Source organism: Lygodium microphyllum, chromosome 25, assembly GCF_053477565.2.
Source record: "Lygodium microphyllum isolate KBCC chromosome 25, Lygodium_microphyllum_v1.1.10, whole genome shotgun sequence".
NCBI classification, from domain to species: domain Eukaryota; kingdom Viridiplantae; phylum Streptophyta; class Polypodiopsida; order Schizaeales; family Lygodiaceae; genus Lygodium; species Lygodium microphyllum.
In genome coordinates, this window is record NC_141159.1 from 121502837 (window position 1) to 121523018 (window position 20182).

Sequence of the window (20182 nt, forward strand, 5' to 3'; positions counted from 1 at the left end):
AAGCACAACCACTACCATCGAATGACAAGCTGGCACCTACTTAAGCAATCCTAATGCTTGCATATAGCACAAGCATATGCTAAAACCTTTTCTAGATATCCAATACCAAGTTATTCTACTTCAATTCCATTAATAACTGCCCAAATATAACCAAATTGAGCTATAAAAGTCCCCCAAATTGAGCCTCAACAATCCTCAAGCCAAAATTCCTCTTTGCCTCAGATGTAAAGCTTTGTGGTGAGATTAGTTATCTATATCAAGATGCAAACAAGCACCACTGTCAAAGAAGCCCAAATTCTCAACCATTGCAATGAAACTTCACTCCAAGTATAAGCTCCCATGAAGCAATAATGGTAAGATACGAGGTAAAAGCTATGAAATACAAGAGAATTGAGACACTAAAGAGTTTAGTGAGTACAATGAATGGTACCCTTATTTTTTGTTATCTTCACTCATATATGATTGTAACATGTCCTGGCACAAGTACCTATCCATCTAGTAGCTATATTGGCCATTAGCCTTTACCCCAACACTCTTAATCACATCTCTCCTTCAAACGGTACTTTCCTTTAGCTCACAAGAACACCGTTTGTCACTTTTTATAAACGAGCAAACATAAAAGTAATTCCCTTTTGCTCACAAAAACACAATGCATGCCTTGTGAGCTTCACAAGCTATGGACTATACGGTTTAACAAAGCCTGGTTAGCAATGTCCAAGCTAGCTAGTTACATTTATGAAGAGAGCCATTTAAAAGATTTCTCTAAGACAATTACTTCAATGGGAACAGAACGTACAAATTTCGCAAGTTGGGAAGGTGCATGCATATCAATTATTTAGCCACCTTTGCACATTTGCATCAAGCCACTGTTTATTTTCATTCCAATGCCCCTTCATGTAGTTCATTGGGTAACCACTACCATATTGGGTCGCCACTTCGTGCCTTTATACACTGATCTCATTGTGACGAACCGCCCCAGGGTCCGTCTCATGACAAGGGTGTAATCAGCCCCTTGAAACACACTTATGAGGGCCACTGCACATTAGGAGCCCCCTTCGGGCCACCCACGAGACTGCACAAGAATGATACCCACGAGACAGCACAAGAATGATACAAGGCACAAGAGAACGAAGAAGGGCCGACCTTGGGGGCCAAGCATATATTCATAGTAATAGAAAGCTTTACTAGCAACCTAGAAACAAGGACTTGGCTCACAGGTGAGGGCAGCGATAGGCCCTCCCATGGGATTCCAAGTACCTGTTCATTGCACTCATTGACTACACTAGATCACATTCATCGTTCCACGAGTTCAAGAAAATTTTCCTAAGATTTGAAGGATGAGTTCTCCCAAAGCCAGTAGCAAAAAGGCTTGTTCGTTACACTCATGGACTACACTAAATCACATTCATCGTTCCACGAATCACAAGAACGTTTTCCCAAAGCCAGCAGCAAGAGCATACCAAGAGTCATCTTCTTCCACAATGTGCATAAAGCCATCTTACTTCTGCAAACAATCACAGCAGCATATTGCATATATACAAAGGAAGGTTGCAACATCGGCTGGAACAGGGATCTGTTTTGTCTTTCCTGCATCACAGGAATATGTCTTGGCATTGCCTTCATTACAAAAAACAAATCATAGCCATCATAGCCATCAGAATCATAATTCCCACAAGACGTGTTGAATCAACTAGATAGACAGCACACTGCCGATGAGCCACAAGCACATAAAATGTGGCATCTTGGTGCTGCAATAATGTTGTGATACAAATAGAGGCCAACAACGTTGGGTAACTATTTACAATTCGGTCGATGGAAACATTCGATTAAAACTGTACAGCAAGCCGAATAATTTCAACCCAAACCTATTTCCTTCAGGAAAGGTTAAGGTTGGCTTGAAAAATTGAGCCAGAAAAGCCTGCAAATGAGGACACTTCCAGCATGTCTCGTTATCCACAAGAAACTCCTTCATGCATGTCCTTAGGTTCTTCACCCACATCACAACTCGTGGTTGAAGTAACTTCAGACTGTGTGCCACTGCGCTAACACACATTCCTGTCTATCTTACAGCTGAACTAAGTATGTTGTATCATCCCGAGTATTGTACATAAGTTCAGTGTCAGGTGGACAGCTTGAGATATAAAACCGCTAGCAATTATTGCTGTCGACTTCAGAAGTCCAAACAATGTCCTTCAACCCTGTTGAAAAATTTTGGTAGAACTGCACACAGCAAGCACATAAGGAAAGATTTAAGTATGTCTTTCAGTAAAAATGAGCAAAAGAAATACTTGATTGCTAGGACGATTGTAAAAAAAGAACCATCCTGAAGGGTAAATCACCTTCTGGTATTCTAAAGTGTCACCACCAGCTTTCCGCACTTCTACCATAAAAAGTTCAGGAGCCACTTCAAATACCTGACAAGTTGGCCCAGATGAGTCAATGATACATCATTAATGTAAACGCATCCCTACATGTGAGTCTTACAAGGTAGCAAATACCTCTGTAGCAATAAATAGATGCCCTTTTCTGCCTGTCTCAGCCCCTTGCAACTTCATCTGTAGTAGTATCTAAAGCATTAGTTCAAGAATACAGACCAAATTGAAAGGCGTTCTTATTCTAGTTTCCATTAGTGAGGGACCACAGCATTATATATACCTTGTAGTCGCGCCTCTGAACATTAAAGCCAAGTGGCTTTGCAGTTTCTTCCATCTTTGATATTATCTCAGGAGCCGGAAGTTTTGATGTGAACCGGCTTTCTACTTTTGCTTCCTGCAAAGTGAGAAGCTAAAGAGTATTACTGACTGCACCAAAACACACATCACAGTAGCTGCTTTGGTACAAGTATGCCAACTCCAATGGATGTAATACAGAACTTGGCTATTCATGTTCTGTCACTATACCATGTTCTGTATTCCATGAACTTGGCTGTATGACTCTACTCAAGCAACCAATACACCATTTTCTCCCTGAGAATAATAGTCCTTCGATACAAAGACTTTACTTCAGTAAGACGATGTACATTTCACTCAGCTTATGTAAACAGTGCATGCAAGTACAGTAACTCTTATTGATGCTTCAAACGTAATCAAAAAAGAGGAAATCCCCTGCAAATGTTACAATTATCATATTGTACACCCTTCTACATGCAAAACATACTTGAAAAGAATCCAGCTAGGACATTATTAGATAAGGGTTGGATTACCTGTTTCTTTTCAAATAAGCCTGAGAGATTGAGTCCTTTGTTCAAAGAAATGAGCTCAAAGGCATTCAGCAGGGTAGGCTTAGTGCTTTTTGGCTCTTTCTGTTCTGTAACAAAATGATCCTGGGACAACCAGAAACTTTTTGTGAATACAGACTGTGGTACAATCCAGATGTCACTTTCTTTAATTCATCTTTCAGGCATCCTTGAAAGATAAATATTTAATGCCTCCCCGTAGATAAAGTATTCAAGGGTGTTACAGAACTCACTTGTGACTCATTGAAAGCTGCATCGACATCATCCAGCTTGATATTATGGAATGAAACATATCTTTCAGGCTTGTAACCTTTCTTAAACCAAGGATCCTGAAGAATTTGAGGGACATCAATCCTCTGCAATTGATGAAAACCACATTAGCAACACAAATAGAAGAAAGCCCAGTGCCTGGATATCACTCAATTCACATGGTTGTAAAAGGAATAATCATCCTCAAAGACCCCTGTTTTTAGAACGAAGGACACCATGTACCGTAAGAGACTTACATGTTTTGGATTTGGAGTTAAGATTCTCAATATCAGCTTCTTCGCACCTGAAGACATCCAAGAAGGGCACAAAAACTCTGCTTTGTAGATCTGTAGTATTGCAAGTTTTCAGAAGCAAAGTTAGACAAGCTGGTTGGTTGCAAACTATGAGCTCTCTCTTGCTAAAATCCAGTTTGTGCCTTCTCATTAGGCCAGACTTTTTACATCAACCACACAAGTGACAATAAAACCAACCACATTCTAGTTCATGAAGCCCAATAATAATACCTTTCTGTACAAATTCAGGAGATTTGCATCATTAAAAGGCAGATACCCTGCCATAAGAACAAATAGGATGACACCACAAGACCATAAGTCTGCTTTGGCACCATCATAGCCTCTATCAACAATCACCTGTTACAAGGCATCACCAAACCAATGAAAAGCGGAGTTCATTGTACTCATGATTTTGAGATCCTATGTGTGGAGACCCAAATAGGCATACCTCTGGAGCAACATAGTTTGGTGTGCCACAGGTAGTGTGTAGAAGGCCATCTTCCTGTACCCAATATGCTGTTAGGAATGAAAAATATGCATAAATACAAGGAAGTTCCAGAAACAATTAATAGGATCACATATTGGTACTTACTCTGAATTGCTGAGGCAGAGCACTGAGCCCAAAATCAGATATTTTCAGATTTCCTCGTGCATCCAAGAGCAGATTCTCAGGCTGCAGGACCCATCTTGCATGTGAAACTTCATGTATATAGTATATAGTAAACCCAGAACAAAAATAAACGCTTTGCCCTAACAAGAGCAGATAAGGGGGCAAAAGGGATTAGAATTTAAACCTTCAAATCTCGATGATAAACACCCCTACTGTGGCAGTAATCCACCGCATTGAGAAGTTGCTGAAAATATTTCCGAGCTTCATCCTCCTTGAGCTTGCCCTGTCGAGCCTGTTTTCAACAGTTGAAGGTCAGCTCAGCAACGAAAAGTTTACAGGCTCGCTGGGCAAGAAGACTCTCCGACACTTACAATTTTGTTGAAAAGCTCCCCTCCAGTCACATATTCCAAAACAAAGTAAATTTTAGCCTTGCTGGCCATCACCTGAAACCCACAATTACTCCATCAGGTGTTGGGGAATCAATCAAAGCTAAAAGAGCATACGTCTCAAATCAAAATTGGCCTACCTCGTAAAGTTGCACAATATTGGGATGCTTCACGAGTTTCATTGTGGAGATTTCCCGCTTGATCTGCGGCATCAAGGCAGAGACACCATAAGTTCAGCTCACAATAGACTGGTCAATCACAATTAGACGTTCCTATGCAGTAAGAAACTTATCCAGCATTAAAAGTGTATACCTGCTCCGCCATTTTGTCCTTGAGTATCTTTCCTTTATCCAAGATCTTGATCGCCACCTGCTGCCCGGTCTCAAGGTTTTTGGCATGCTTCACCTTTGCGAAATTGCCAGATCCGAGAGTTCGTCCGAGCTCATACTTTCCTACTATAGTTCTCAAATCGGGGTTGCTTTTGTCACTCATTAGACGATAAGTTCCAAGCAAATAAGCAGCTGAGCAGGAAAACAGAGGTGGAAGAAGTAAATGCAGTCTGTCTTGTCAGGGATCTGTCAATCAAGGATCCGATGAATCCAAGTTGTGTGCAGAAGAAGGTGCACAGCTATGCTTCGACCTGTTTCAATTCTGGATGTTCACTAAGAGCTCTCACAAACTGAGTTTTGCTTTGACTCGGAGACTGAAAGAGACAGCGAATAAGAGAGGGCCTTGGAATGCTTTTCTAGTCTGGCTATGGAACCTTCTTAGCAAATGCAAAGTTGGCCCCAAATGCTTCTAGTTGGCGGAAACCACCACGAAAGAAGCCTCTACTACCTCTTGAAAACTCGGACGTCTTGTCCCGTCTTCAGTCCCTTCTCTTCTATATAGATACCTGAGATCTAGCTTTCACTTGCCGACACTCGCCCATGCAGAAGTAGCCAGTCATTTATTCCAGTTTGAAGAGCAGCAGAGCAAGACCTTGCCTTAGTTGCCCAAAGTTGCCAGTTTGAAGCTGAGAAGATGACTTCCACTCTGCTATCTGTGCGTGCGACGAAGTAAAGATTAAGGCTTCTATGTATACAATGGTAGCTGCTTCTCTCTTCCACTGCAGTTGAAACGGGGGAAAGGGCTCTTCTTCGGCGGGGGACTGATAGAAGCACACAATGAAAAAGAACGGTCCTGTATTTAGCTCTCGGACTCCTCCCCTTTTCTGCTTCACTGCTAGACAAACAGAATGAAGAAGAAGGCTCCTTGTTTCAGATCTTAACCTTCTCTTGCGCTGCTGTGTAGTGGCAGACCGACACGTTGAAGAAGACGGCAAAAGGGAAGAAAGAACACAGGCAAGAAGGGCGGGGTAGACCTACTTATGAAAGAGAGGTTCTTGCTTGCTTTCTTTATTTCTACCTCCCTTTCTGTCTCTCTTCCTTTCGTTTGGTGCTTTCTTCTTTCCTTCCTACCTTCCTTCCGTCTACTGCTTTGCTGCTACTTTCTTCCTTTATGGAGCTGCTGTCTGGAATGATAAACGCGTAAAAGAAAGAGAATGTCTCTTTCACGATGGTTCTTCCTGCTGCAGCAGCTTGCTGCTACCTACTGGTTCATGAATCTGCAGAAGAAAGAGGAGGTGAGGCGGTTTCTTCTCTTTCTTTCAGTCGTTCTTTGGGGATGCAATGGGATTCTTCTGGTTCGGAGATGGAGCCAGCCTTGCTTGGTGTGTGTTGTTGTCTGTTGTTGGCTGTTGATGACGGGAAGCGCGTCGTGGTGTTGTGTGTTGTTTGGGGGGGGGGGGGGGGGGGTACGTGCGTGGCTTTTGGGACGGCGACCCCGGATTTGAATCAGCGCCTCTGATTTTCCCTATAAAATTTTCTGGAGACTGGGCCTACGAGGGTGCCACGGTATGGGAAAGCCAGACAACGGTTTTCTTCTTGTGTCTGGGCCCCACTTTACTTGGTGCATATGCCTCTCGCAGCTACCGCAGCTCCTCTCTCGACAACTCAACGCCGCCGTACATACCGGCTCTTGACTCTCATCGATGATCGGAGTCTCACATGTCACTTTCCAGACCCCGCGATCTGGGCCCTGCCGTAGTTCTTTTCTCCTCTGCAAATCGCATCAATCATCAACATCGTACACCTGAATTTCTAAATTCTATTTTAAAGGCCCCCCTCCTTTCGAAAATCTTGTAGGCCTTTAGTTCGCATTTGCTTATCGGAACGTTCGCACCTCCTATCACACCCGCAAAGCCCCTTTCACCCGTGCGACACGATATTCTACGCAGCTGTTCACGCGAAGTGGTTTTCCCGCGTCTGGTTTTGTAAGATCTTTCAAACCCGAATTCATGTGCCCATGATGAGATGGTTTTTTCCTTTTGTTGAAATAAATAAATTTTGTATTACAATTAAGAAAAAAGGATGGAAAAATATATTTGCATTTATTTACATAGCATCTTACGAGAAAGCTTAATTGTATCTTTCTAGAAGTTATGGCATAATCAAGGCCTTACTATCTAGTTAGTATTCAACTTCTATTATGTTACTAAGTTGGAAGGTGAACTTTGATATGTATACTCGAGAGTTGCTTGTTGGTGACTTCATCCTCATCTACATATCTCTCATCTCAATATGGCAACCAAGTCTAGATTGGCTACATAATAGAGAGCACCAACTTCCCTTGCCTTTGCTTCTAAAGGCTTCTATTCATTTGAGATGTTCCTTATTATTGTTTTTTTTTTAAATAATGCACAGTATAGATGATATTACCAAAGAGAAAAAAATAAGTGATTACAGCATTTAGAATGCCATGAGACTAACTAATCTTAGGGTAGAGCCCTAACTCCTTTTCAAAAAGCCTTAAAATTTCAATAAGACTTTTCCATTTTCCATATAATAGAGATCAAAAGTAGTTTAAGGAGATTAATTCTATAAGCAGTGTTGAGGGTAAATGCGCTTATGACTAGCCGCCCATGTATTACTCCACTAACAATACTAGCACACCTACCTGTACACTGTAGGTGACGAGCGCCCATCACTATCACTTCATTTTTTATTCTTTCAATGGTATTTAAATAAAGGGAAGGTCGCTCACACATTGTAACTGTTGGAGTTCCCACTGAAGGGAGGTGAGCCCTGAAGTGGAAGCACGGGCGGGAGCAAGAGCTATGGTAGAATGAGCAGGAGTGAGAGAGAGAGAGAGAGAGAGAGAGAGAGAGAGAGAGAGAAAGAGAGTGAGTGAGAGTGAGAGTGAGTCCAAATGTGGAAACTCCGATAGTGACAATGTGTGACCAGCCTTCCCTTTATTCAAATAGCACTGGAAGAATAAAGAATGAAGTGACAATGATGGGCACTCACCGCCTACAGTGTACAGATGCAGGTATTGTCAGTGTAGTAATACACGGGCGATTACGCAAAGGCGCCTTTACCCCTAACAACCTCCCACTTAAAGGCGAATTTGTCTCAGTAAAGAGGAAAAAAAAAGAAAAAAAAAAGTACAAGTGTACATAGGTATAACTGGATGAGGAAAGACGTCATCTCATCCTATGCCCATCATCTTCCTAAGAAAGGCAAACGCTCCATTGAGAGACTTTTTGTGAGCAAGTTTGCAGGATTCTGATCAATTGAGATCTTGACAAAATCAACAGTCCTATCCTCAACGACCTCACGAATGAAGTGATACCTCACCTCAATGTGTTTCATCTTCACGTGAAAAGCCGAATTCTTGGCTAACTGATAGCACTCAGAGAATCTGAATGTAGTGCAGGGATAGCATCCGTCATACCAAGGTCAATAACCAAATGGCCTAACTAGATGGCCTCCTTGCAAGCCTTAGTGGTGGCTACAATATACTCGGCCTTTGTAGTGGAGAGGACTGTGCATTTCTATACCTTGGACATCCATGAAACAACACCTCCAACAAAAGTGAACACGTAGCCAGAAGTGGACTTCCTATTGTATGCATGTCTTGCATAGTCAGAGTTAGTGTACTCCACAACTCCTATATCCTAACTGCCATAATAAATGCACATATCAGTCGTGCTTGTTAAGTACCTCATAATACCTTTCACGGCATCCCAATGCCTCTTGCCAGGTGTAGCCATATAACGTACCACAACACCAACTACAAAAGCAATATCTGGACAGGTGGCTATCTAGCATACATGAGACTGCCAACTGTGGATGCATAGGGAATCTTGGCCATCTCAAACTTCTACTCATTTGTTTGCGAACAATCGGCATGTGATACATTCACATGAGAAGGTAATGGACAACCAATAGGCTTCACATCCTACATATAGAAGGGCTCAAGGACTTTATGGATATACTCTTTCTGATAGAGTAGTCCCTAAGACCTGTCACGTATAAAATGCATACCAAGTATATGAGAGGCATGTCCCAGATCTTTCATCTCAAAGCTTTATTTGAGCTGAGCCTTAAGAGCATCTAGCTCATCATGAGCTTTCCCTGCCAAAAGCATGTCATCCACATAAAATACCAAAATCAATAACGAACCATCACGTGCTTCCTTCGTGTATAAGCACAAATACATAGCACTATGATTGTAGCCCCGTGACTGCATAAAAGCATCGAACTTGTGGTACCATTCCCTAGGTGCCTACTTTAGACCATAAAGACTCTTCCTCAGTCAACACACTAGATGTTCCTTACCAGGCTCTACAAAACCCTTAGCCTGCTCCATGTATATCTCATCATGCAAGTCCCCATGTAAGAAAGCCATCTTGACATCCAATTGATGAAGATCCAAGTCAAGCTGGGCAACCAAAGCCAGGACTAAGTGTAGGGTGACTAATCATCTTGACTACAAGAGAAAAGACTTCATCAAAGTCAACATCATGTTCCTAATTAAAATCCTTAGCAACCAATCTGGCCTTACAGGCCGGCTTGGGGTAGCCAAGGGTACTTTTCAACTTATACACCCACTTGCAACGCAAAGCCTTCTTACTACTAGGCAAGGAAACCAAGTCCCATGTATGATTCTTATACAATGAGTCAATCTCAAACTGTATAGCCATCTCCCAAGAGTGATAGCCACCCATGTGCATAGCCTCATCCTAGATGAGATGCTCTCATGCATTTGTAACCAAGACATAATCCATGGAGGGCGTATAATGGTCAGGAGGTCGTCTATCTCTGGTAGAATGTCTCAAGGCAGGTGTTGTGTTGCATATCCAACATCTTATCCATGAGCATCGGCTCTACTAGTGCAAGCTATCTAGCTGGCTAAAATCCCTGTTAAAAGAGATTCAGCCCTGTTGTATACAACTGTTGTATACAACAGTAAATACACTCAAACCAAGCTATTTCAGTACCAAAATCAACTCCAAATACAACCCATAACACGGGCATAGCATTCCCATACATGTAGACATCACCCCAACATAATCGAGCATCATAAGACCAACAAAGCTGACCTTAGAAGTATCAAACAGGGTGTTGCCTTGTTCTATGATAGTTTGTGGACTGTTATAATAGTCCAAAACTGAAGTTTAACACCCAAATCGAATCCCAACAGTGAAAGGATCAATGCCAAGCATCAAAACCAAGTGTATCAGTGCTTGTATAGCTACCCAATGAAGAAAATATATTGTAGGAGATGAAAAGTGTGAGCTACTGCTAAAAAAAAGGGCATGTTCTAGGCAACAGGAGCTATAGTGGAAGGAGCAGGAGCAAGAGAGAGAGAGACCCCAAATGTAGAAACTCCAACAATCACAATGTGTAACCGGTCTTTCCTTTATTCAAATGTCATTGAAAGAATAAAGAATCAAGTGACAGTGATGGGCACTTACCACCTGCAATGTGCAGGTATGGGTACTATCAGTGTAGTAATACACAGGTGGCTAGGCCAAGGTGCCTTTACCCCCAACACCCACGTCTCTCTCTCTCTCTCTCTCTCTCTCTCTCTCTCTCTCTCTCTCTCTCTCTCTCTCTCTCTCTCTCTCTCTCTCTCTCTCTCTCTCTCTCTCTACCATAGCTCTTACTTTCGCTCGTGTGCTTTCACTCTTGGCTCACTTCCTTCAACTAGTATCAGAGTCAATCATTTGAGGAGCTTCTTTATCCTTTGCTTCATCTCAAATTTAAAGCTTCAACTCAAGGTTTCATTGAAGTCATTATTTTTTTCTCTGAAGGTATGCATTAAGTCTTTCCTTGTTCCAACTTACTTTGCACTTATTAAGGAGCTTTCCAAGGCTTAGCTAAGCCTTGTTCAGTACTTATTGAGCTAAGGAGTAACCATTTTATCCATTTTGAATGGATATTGAGCATGATGTAGAAGTCATGGACAGTTATGGCATCTTAATAGCACTGTCGTATTTTGGCCATAACTTTTGCATACGGTATCGAATTTAGGTATTCTATATCTAGAAACAAAGAGCGTGATGAGAGCTATAAATCTGGACACTCACGAGTTGATTCTGTGTAGTTTTCTATTCTCTATTTTACATAGAACTGAAGTTTTTTTGGTTTGGGTGGCAATCAATAAATTCCATAATGCATATTTGATGCTTTGGGGATGCTATTTTGGTGCCCAAATGGTATAATTATGCTTTTGGATTGATTTGAGCATACATTTGGTTTAGTTTTCTCATAGATTTTATTGTTGTAATAATAGGACTGAATATTATTTATTTAAAAAAATCCTATGTCTCTTGTCACTTGATACTTTCAAGGCTTGGTATTAATGCTTGAATATTCACTTGACACTTGGGGATGCTTGGCACATGTCTTAGAATGCTTTTGGGCTTTGATTGAGCTCGCATTTACTCAATTTTGACAGTCATATCCCTATTGTTCATAGTAGATAGCAAGTAGTTTTCTGATAAAGATTAAGCTCATTATGTTTTGAAGCTACTCGAGTACCACATATTGGATATATCAACACTTTGGTTATCATGTATGCCTATGGATATATTTATGGCATGCTCCTAAGATGAGATTGGAGCTTGGGCGCTTTGACATTGGCTGTCATTCATGTCCTTGGATGTTACTTGGACACTACAATTAGAGTCTTGCATACTACTTGGGTTCAATGCTTCTGGATGTATACTCTATGGATCTTGGATACTTGAATGTCATTCACATGATGTTTTGAGATTTGCTTGCTCATTTGGCATTCAACTTTTGCTTCAATGGAAGCTAATTGGCTTATGTACCAAGCCACATTGGCACTTGAATGTACTACAGAGCATTTGGTTTATGCAATTGAGCTTAAGCTTATTATAGTGAGATAGTGGGACTCATTGTGACATGTACATGCTCTCTTGATATTTATTAATATAGTTACCCTGTCGTGGGCTGATTTGATCTCTTTGCTTGGATCTTATACTTATGTATGCCAAGGTGTTGTCAGCGGTATTTATGTGTTTCTGGGTTATGTATTACGTTTTCTCAGTGGGTTATGCATCTAGCAATTCTCTTCATTTACCTCTGAGACCTACCCTATGCATGACGTCTATGCCTATTGCATGTATGGTTTTTGATACATTGTAGTTGTGATAATCTTTAGTGCTAGTTGTATTGCAAGATGTTGAGGATGCATTGTTAAATGAAGAAGTTAACAGAAAGAATGTTGATGCTTTCCATAGCTCTCATGCTTTGATAGTTAGAGGAAGTAATGCTAAGATCAATAATGACTACTATGGAAAAGACTCTCAGAAGTATCATTCTCATTTATGTGGATAGTCTTGTAGTAAGTCCCATGGGTGTAAGTTTGCATTGACTTGTCATTATTATGGGAAGCCAGATCATATTCGGCCACATTGCCATAAAATACGTGATGACAAGCACAAGGAAAAGGAAAATGACAAAATGTAGAAAAGAATGATGATGGCAACATTGTTCCCAATAAGTCTAGTGTCAATATTAAAGAGATTAATGTAGTATAGACCAATTTAGATTATGATTTACATACTTGCAACCTCCTCTCTTGATGTTCCACAGTTGACTAATGCCTCATATGCTTATGCTCAGTGTTGGCTAATTGATTCAAAGCCTTCATTTCATATTACCCCTCATCGAGAGTGATTCCACTCCTATCACACTACATTATAGGATCTGTCAAATTGAGTAATGATTTGGCATTAGATATTATTGGTATTGGAGATATATGGCTATAGTTTTCTTTAGGTAGCATCTTTACTTTAAATGATGTACACCATGTTTCGACTTTGACCAAAAACCTATTCTTAGCTAGACAATTGGATATTGCAGGTTACTTTGTATATTTTGGTTGTTCCTCTCATGGAAGATTACCCATGGGAATCTTGTCCTTGCATGAGGTGCCAAGTTTTATCTCTTACTTATATATGGGTCTATCGACCATGTTTTGGCAGTGGCTGTAGTACCACGTGTATCATCATAGCATCATCACCTTGGACACATGCCATTAAAGAGAATGATGATGCTTACCCATTTGCAATATCTTCTATTCCTTGACTATAAATGTTTTGATTCTTGTGATCGTTATCTTTATGGTAGGTAGACATATAGTTGTCATAAGAAGTCTAGCATTAGGCACATGGGTGAGCCTCTAGCTCTTATTCATTCTGATGTTTGTGAACCTATGCCCTATCAGTTGTTAGGTGGTGTGAAGTATTTCATTACTTTCATTGATGATTACTCACATTAAGATTTGGGCACACCCCATAATGTAGGAATTAAAAGTATTGGCTACGTTTCAACATTGGCTTGCTCTTATTGTGATGAGAACTAGTCTAGCTATATATTGAAATGTCTATGATCTGACAATGGGGGGTGAGTATGTATTTAAATCCTTTGAGTAGTTTTATGATGAGAAGGGCATTAAGTATTAGTTGACTAGCCTGTACACCCACCCCAAAATGGTATGGTTGAGCACATGAACAAGATCCAAAAAAGAGTCCACATTATGCTTAAGCTAGGGAAGCTAAAGCCTTTGAGTAGTTTTATGATGAGAAGGGCATTAAGTATTAGTTGACCACCCTGTACACCCCATCCCAGAATGGTATGGATGAGCACACAAACATGATGATCCAAAAGAGAGTCCAGAATATGCTTAAGCCAGGCAAGCTTACCATAGCATTTCTAGGCTGAGGCAATTACTATTACTATAGATTTGATTAATAGATCCCCATGCACTACTATTGGCTATTAGGTTGTAGAGAAGGTATGGTCTAAAAAACCTCTATCTTATGCTCATTTGCATGTTTTTGGTTATGAGGCTTTATGACATGTTTCTAATGACAAGAGTAACAAGTTAGATTCTAAGTCATTGAAATGCATATTCCTTGGTTATGGGGATGTAAGTAACATGGGCATCGGATTTACAAGCTTGGAAGATCATTTGTAGCCATGATGATGTTTTCCACGAAGAGAGAATGCATACACAACCTAAACAAGTAGTTGAGGTACACATGGTGACATTGCAAGAGGAGCCTCCTATTGATGTACAATTAGTTGATGCTCCATTAGCTTATAACCATGATGTTGGATAAGATACATAGGCCTCACAGCCTGCTTTGAGACATTCTATTAGAGATAGATGTCCTCCTAAGTGGTTTGATCCCTCCACGGACTATATTATGGTGACAAATGCTAGCGAGTCTCTGACTTATGATGATGATGAGGCCATGTGCAAAGATGATAGTCACTCTTGGAAGAGGGCCATACAGTCAGAGTATGACTCCTTTTAGAAAAATCATACGTGGAGTTTAGTTCATTTGCCTAATGGATATCCTTCTTCACTATATAAGTGGGTGTAAAAGTTGTAAATACCCCAAGCCGAGATATAAAGTCAGATTGGTTTGCTAAGGATTTTAAGCAAGAGCATAGTGTTTCCTTTGATGAGGTATTTTCTCCTATAGTCAAGATGACTACCCTACACTTGGTATTGGATGGCTTTCTTTTATGGGGATTTGCATGATGAGATTTATATGTAGTAGTTTAAGGGCTTTGAGGAGAAAGGTAGAGAATGCCTAGTGTACAAGTTGAGAAAGAGCCTTTATGGCCTTAAGCAGGCATGTAGAGAATGGTACTTCAAGTTTGATGCTTTTCTACATTCACAAGGATATACCTATAGTGATATGGATCTATGTTTATACAGAAAGAAGACCTGTGATGGTAGCCTAACAATTTTGGTACTCAATGTGGATGATATGTTGATTGTTGATGGGAGAGCTCATGATGAGCTAGATGCCTTGAAAAGTCAACTCACAAAGAGCTTTGAGATGAAGGAGATGGGATATGCCACACATATTCTTGGAATACACATCACGAGCAATCTCTTCCTGTCTAGGGCTCCTTTACTTGTCATAAAAGGAGTACATCCAGAAGGTCCTTAAGTGGTTTCATATGTAGGATGTTAAGCTTATTGGCTATCCTTTACCTTCTCATGTGAAGGCTAGTCAGGTTGATTATCCAAAGTCTGATGAGTAGAAGGCCGAGACAGCCAAGATTCCTTATGCATCTGTAGTGGGTAGTTTGATGTATGCCATGATAGCCACTCGTCCTAATATAGCATTTGCAGTGGATGTTATGGCACATTATATGGCTACACCTCGCCCGCAGCATTGGGATGCCATGAAGGGTATCAAGAGGTACCTTAAGGGCATTGTAGATATTGTGTATATGTTATGGTGGCCAGGATACATCTCATAGGCAGCATTGGGATACCATGAAGGGTATCATGAGATACCTTAAGGGCATTTCAGATATTTTGTATATGTTATTGCAAATATTGTGTATATGTTATGGTGTATACTAACTTTGATTATACATGACATGCAGACAATAGGAAGTCCATCTCCGGCTATGTCTTCACCTTTGTTGGAGATACTATTTCTTGGATATCTAGGATGTAGAAATGCATGATTCTATCTACTACAGAGATAGAGTATGTTGTAGCTATTGATGCTTGCAAAAGGAGGCTCTCTAGTTAGGCCATTTGGTGGCAAACCTTAGTATTATTGATGTGGTCCCTACATTGCATTCAAATTCTATGAGTGCTATATTCGATCTTCCATGTGAAGACAAATCACATTGATGTGCATTATCACTTTGTTAGAGAAATCGTTGAGGAAAATCCATTGAGCTTGTCAAGATCTCAATTGACCAAAATCATGTAGATTTGCTCACTAAAAGTCTCTCAGTGGAACATTTTACCTTTCCTAGGAAGATGATGGGAGTAAGAGGAGATGATGTCTTTTCTCATCCTATTATACTCTTTGTATATTTGTATTTTATCACTTTTTTCTTGTTCTCTCCTCACTAAATCCACATTCTCCTTTAAGTGAAAAGTTGTTGGGATAAAGATACTTGTGTCTATGCCATCTGTATATTCACTACATGTCACTATATATACTTACAATACCCACACATAAAAAGAAGTGGATTGGAGAGAGAGAAAGAGGAGAAAAATGGATCAAAGACCAATGCTCCGATACCACTTGTCAAGTAGTGGATTGGAGAGAGAGAAAGAGAAGAGAAAATACTATAGAAGAGAGAGAATAAGGAGTGTAGAAGAGAGGGAAAGAAAGTGATGAGGAGAGAGAAAGATTAAAAAAGGAGAGAGAAGGTAGAAAGAGGTGAGAAGCCATAGAAGTTGTGAGCAAGGTGATGAGGAAAGAGACAGTAAATGTATTAATGTTTCAAAAAGATGTGAAAATTTACATGTCTCTCCCTTTTATACCTATGTCAGTGTGACATGGTATTACTATTATTTCTATACTAAACATCTCTTCTTCCCAACTTCTTACACACATCTATACTATTCTTTCAGTGACTAATGAATAAGAGAAGGCTGGTCACACATTGTGACTATTAGAGTTTTCACATCTTGAGTCTCTCCCTCTTGCTCTCTTGCTCCATCCTCCATAACTTGCACCTCCCTTACTTCCACTTGCTTTGTGCTCCCACTTGGCCTTCTCTCTTTAATTTGATTTACTTGAGAATAGATTTCTTCTCCTATAGTTTGATAGGATCAATGGTAGCTAGTATATCTTGATTTTCAATATATAAGGAGCTAGCCTAATATGTGTCATAAAGAGAGAGACACATGTGTGCTAGCAAGTATAGAGACTTATAGGAGTCTACCTAGTACCACTATTGTTAGCAATACATCTTAGACTTGTTGAAGTCCCACAATTTCATGAGCATAAGTTAAGTAGTAGAGCCACACTCACATTAACATGACTCCATTGATCATGCTTGGCTCTTAGAGGTCGACGCGACTCATGCACTAATGCCAACATGTATGGAATGCTCAACCCAAGCTAGGTGCTCCATGTGCTCAATCGTAATCAAGTTAACCATGACTACAATGCCATCCAATGTGTTCAAACCAAGCTAGGCGCTCCATTGACCACGCTTGGCTCTTAAGGATTGATACTGCTCATGTGCACATGCCAGCATGTACAGAATGCACAACCTAAGCTAAATACTACATGTGCTTGATCATAATCAAGGTAACCATGTGCTTGACTACAATGCCATCCAATGTGTTCAATTGAAGCATATGCATGCTTGATTGGAGAGCAATCATGAGCTCAAACCTAAGTTGACATGCCGTGTGGCTAAGTCAAAGATTCGTGTGCTTGATTTCGTATGTGTACTCAAGTAGACTCAAGGAAGATTGCATCCTCGAGTCAAGGCTCCTCATGAGCTTAATCACAAGGCTCAATCACAAGCAATTTATGTGCTTAATTGGAGGTGCAAAGCATGTGCTTGATTAGCATTTACATGCTCAATCAACACTAATGACACATGCTCATTTATTGCACTCGCTATAACGTGGCATAAGGGTACTCAATTGAAACTAGCCTATTGTACCATGTAGCTGAGGAGGCAACCAATTAGTCAATTGGCAACACACACATAGCTACAACATGATGCCTCCTTCTACTTAGGACTTCAATGCTTCTTCTCTGTCTCTGTCTCTGTCTTTGTGTGTGTGTGTGTGTGTGTGTGTCTCTCTCTCTCTCTCTCTCTCACACACACACACACACACACACACACACACACATGTTGGGGTAGCTCCATGTTTGTTTGCCTATCCATTTGCCTCTTGCTCTCCTTTCTTTATGGTGTTGCACTTGCACAATGGCATGCTATTGAGTCTTATGTGGATTAAAGTGTGTAGTTATGTGGCAAAGCGCTTATGTGGCTATGTCTCACATGGTTGGGTTTATGTGTTGGAGTCTCATGTGGATGATTTGGAATTCCATGTGTTGGAGTCTCATGCGATAGAATCTTATGTGACAAAGTGCATACAGATGAGTATATGCCTATGTATTGGAGTATGTGTGATGCCTATGTACTGGAGTATGTGTGATGGAGTGCATATGTGACAGAGTCTATGTGTTGGAGTATATGTGATGAAGTGCATATGTGATAGAGTCTATGTGGCAGAGTCTCATGTGATGAAGCATTAGGGGAGATTCGAGGTCTCAAAAATTCCCTATAAGAGATCTTAGAGAGAGAAAATATTTTAGAAAATAAAAAATATTTTCATTTTTAAAATTATATTTTGATAAATAAATATATTTAAAGGTATTAAAATATCATTATCATAATATTCTCGTGGCTTGCATCAAACCAAAAATTGTAGGCCGCCATAAAGATTTTGATGACTAATTTAATAAGGATCACCTTGTCTTGATAGAAGCGAAAGCGAATATTCAATTTGAGTTTTTTTTGACATCTTGTTACCTGTCTCCATCCATGAAAGTGAGATTTTCAAGTGTACAAAATTAGAAAGAGTCTCCATTACTTTGATAAATAAAGCACTTTCATTAAGTCATTGTAATGATTCGATGTCATTTAGTGTTCAATCTAACCATAATATCTGTGGTTAAGAGCTTTTGAAGTAGACATGGAGGATTTTGATATATTGTATTGGGTTTTCCATCAAACTTCAAGACCCATTGTGATTAAGAGCCAACATGTAGGAGAAGAACTATTTGTTGAGGGATTCGGGAACTACAAGGTCAAATGGCACATATGTGGTGACTTAAAGACTCAAATGTATGTACAATATGTCTAAAGGAGCAAACTCTAGATGTCCCTATCTATATTGCATGTCCTTAGAGTTGCAAAACTAAGCTCAAGCAACTAGAATAGAGCCCCCTCCAATCATATCAACGATCCATACTTCAAGCCAATTTTATATATTCCTTTGGCCAATGCTTATATATGTACACTTCATGCACTTTGTAGAATAATTAAAAAGCTCATTTATCTTTACATACGGTTTTCTTGGAAACTAAAACTCTTATAAGATAGATAAGATGCTATAAAAAAGATCGAGCAAGTTTTATTTGCAACTATTTTGCATGGAGATAATATTTTTATTGAACCAGATCTTCAAAAGTCCAAGGATGGAAATTATATTCCCAAAAATCCATCTATTGGTGGGGTGAAGGCTAGAAGGTTCCTAGGCTTTCATGGAAAGCTTGGTAAGATTAACTCTAGAAATGGGGGTTCAATCATTAAATATAATCAATGGAAATCCCTAATGTTAACCCTGGTGCAAATAAACCAAAAGAAAATCAAAAAGATGCAGGACAAGGTGGAAAAAGGCGGCCCAATGGAAATACAGGAGAAAAAGTGCCAAAAGTACAAAAAGCAAATTTGAAAGTCCAAGGCGAGTGCAAAAGGGAAAATGTGCATCTTGAATATAAAAGCACACCCTAAATCTTTGTAAAAGAGCACCAAGCTCCCTCCTGTGCAATTTGTAAATGTAGACGAGCATGGATAAAGGAACAATGTAAATAGGAAGGGAATAGGGAAAGATGACCTAGGCTAAAATGGCCGATCATGTAAAAAGGGATGGGCACCCAAGAAGGAGGTAGGGCATGTGTAAAATGCAAAAAGTGAAAGAAGAAGCTCATTCTTGTGTGTGACAAAAAAAACTAGCTCTCTTCTTCTTCTTCTTCTCTTCTTGTTCTTGCTTGTGCTTGTGCTTGAGATAGGGGGTGTGAGGGAGTGTGTGTGTGAGGGTGAAGGGCTGTAGTGGAGAAGCTCTCCATCTTCTCCTCTCTTCTCTTACCTTGCATGCGATAATGGATCTTGGAGCTTAAAGCTTGAGGATCGAGCTTGCACCTTGGACCGAAGAGCTCATGGGAGGAGACAACTTGATTAGGTATGAATGTAACCTCACTACACTCATAGGTGTGAGAGTGCGCATGGGTATGTGAGAGGTAGCCATTACACTTAGCTTGAAATAATGAGCGGCTAGTGGGTCTTGGTGGTTGAGCAATAGCTTTTTCATTTTGGGACCAATGGATTCAAGCTTTGAGTGCTTGCGCTCTCTAAATTGAGCATTGAAGTAGGGTTTGTTTTGACTAGTGCTTGAGATAGGTAGGAAGGAAGTTTTTTGGTTTTTAAGGTTTAGGTGAGTAGATTGGATTAGCTTAAGTGTTTACTTG

At 40.2% G+C, this 20182-nt stretch overlaps 1 protein-coding gene across 1 annotated transcript; it reads right to left on the reverse strand.

Moving 5' to 3' along the window:
* Positions 1 to 1657: 1657 nt before the first annotated feature.
* Positions 1658 to 6535, reverse strand: LOC148014685 (CBL-interacting protein kinase 32-like). Its single transcript, XM_087667324.1, has 14 exons — positions 5086 to 6535; positions 4914 to 4976; positions 4759 to 4830; positions 4572 to 4679; positions 4370 to 4450; positions 4226 to 4279; positions 4009 to 4134; positions 3742 to 3831; positions 3469 to 3591; positions 3203 to 3322; positions 2656 to 2769; positions 2499 to 2555; positions 2340 to 2414; positions 1658 to 2220 (listed from the first exon to the last, which is right to left on the reverse strand). Exons 1-14 carry the CDS (start codon positions 5263 to 5265, stop codon positions 2149 to 2151), a joined length of 1335 nt encoding a protein of 444 aa, XP_087523450.1. The 5' UTR covers positions 5266 to 6535; the 3' UTR covers positions 1658 to 2148.
* Positions 6536 to 20182: the final 13647 nt, after the last annotated feature.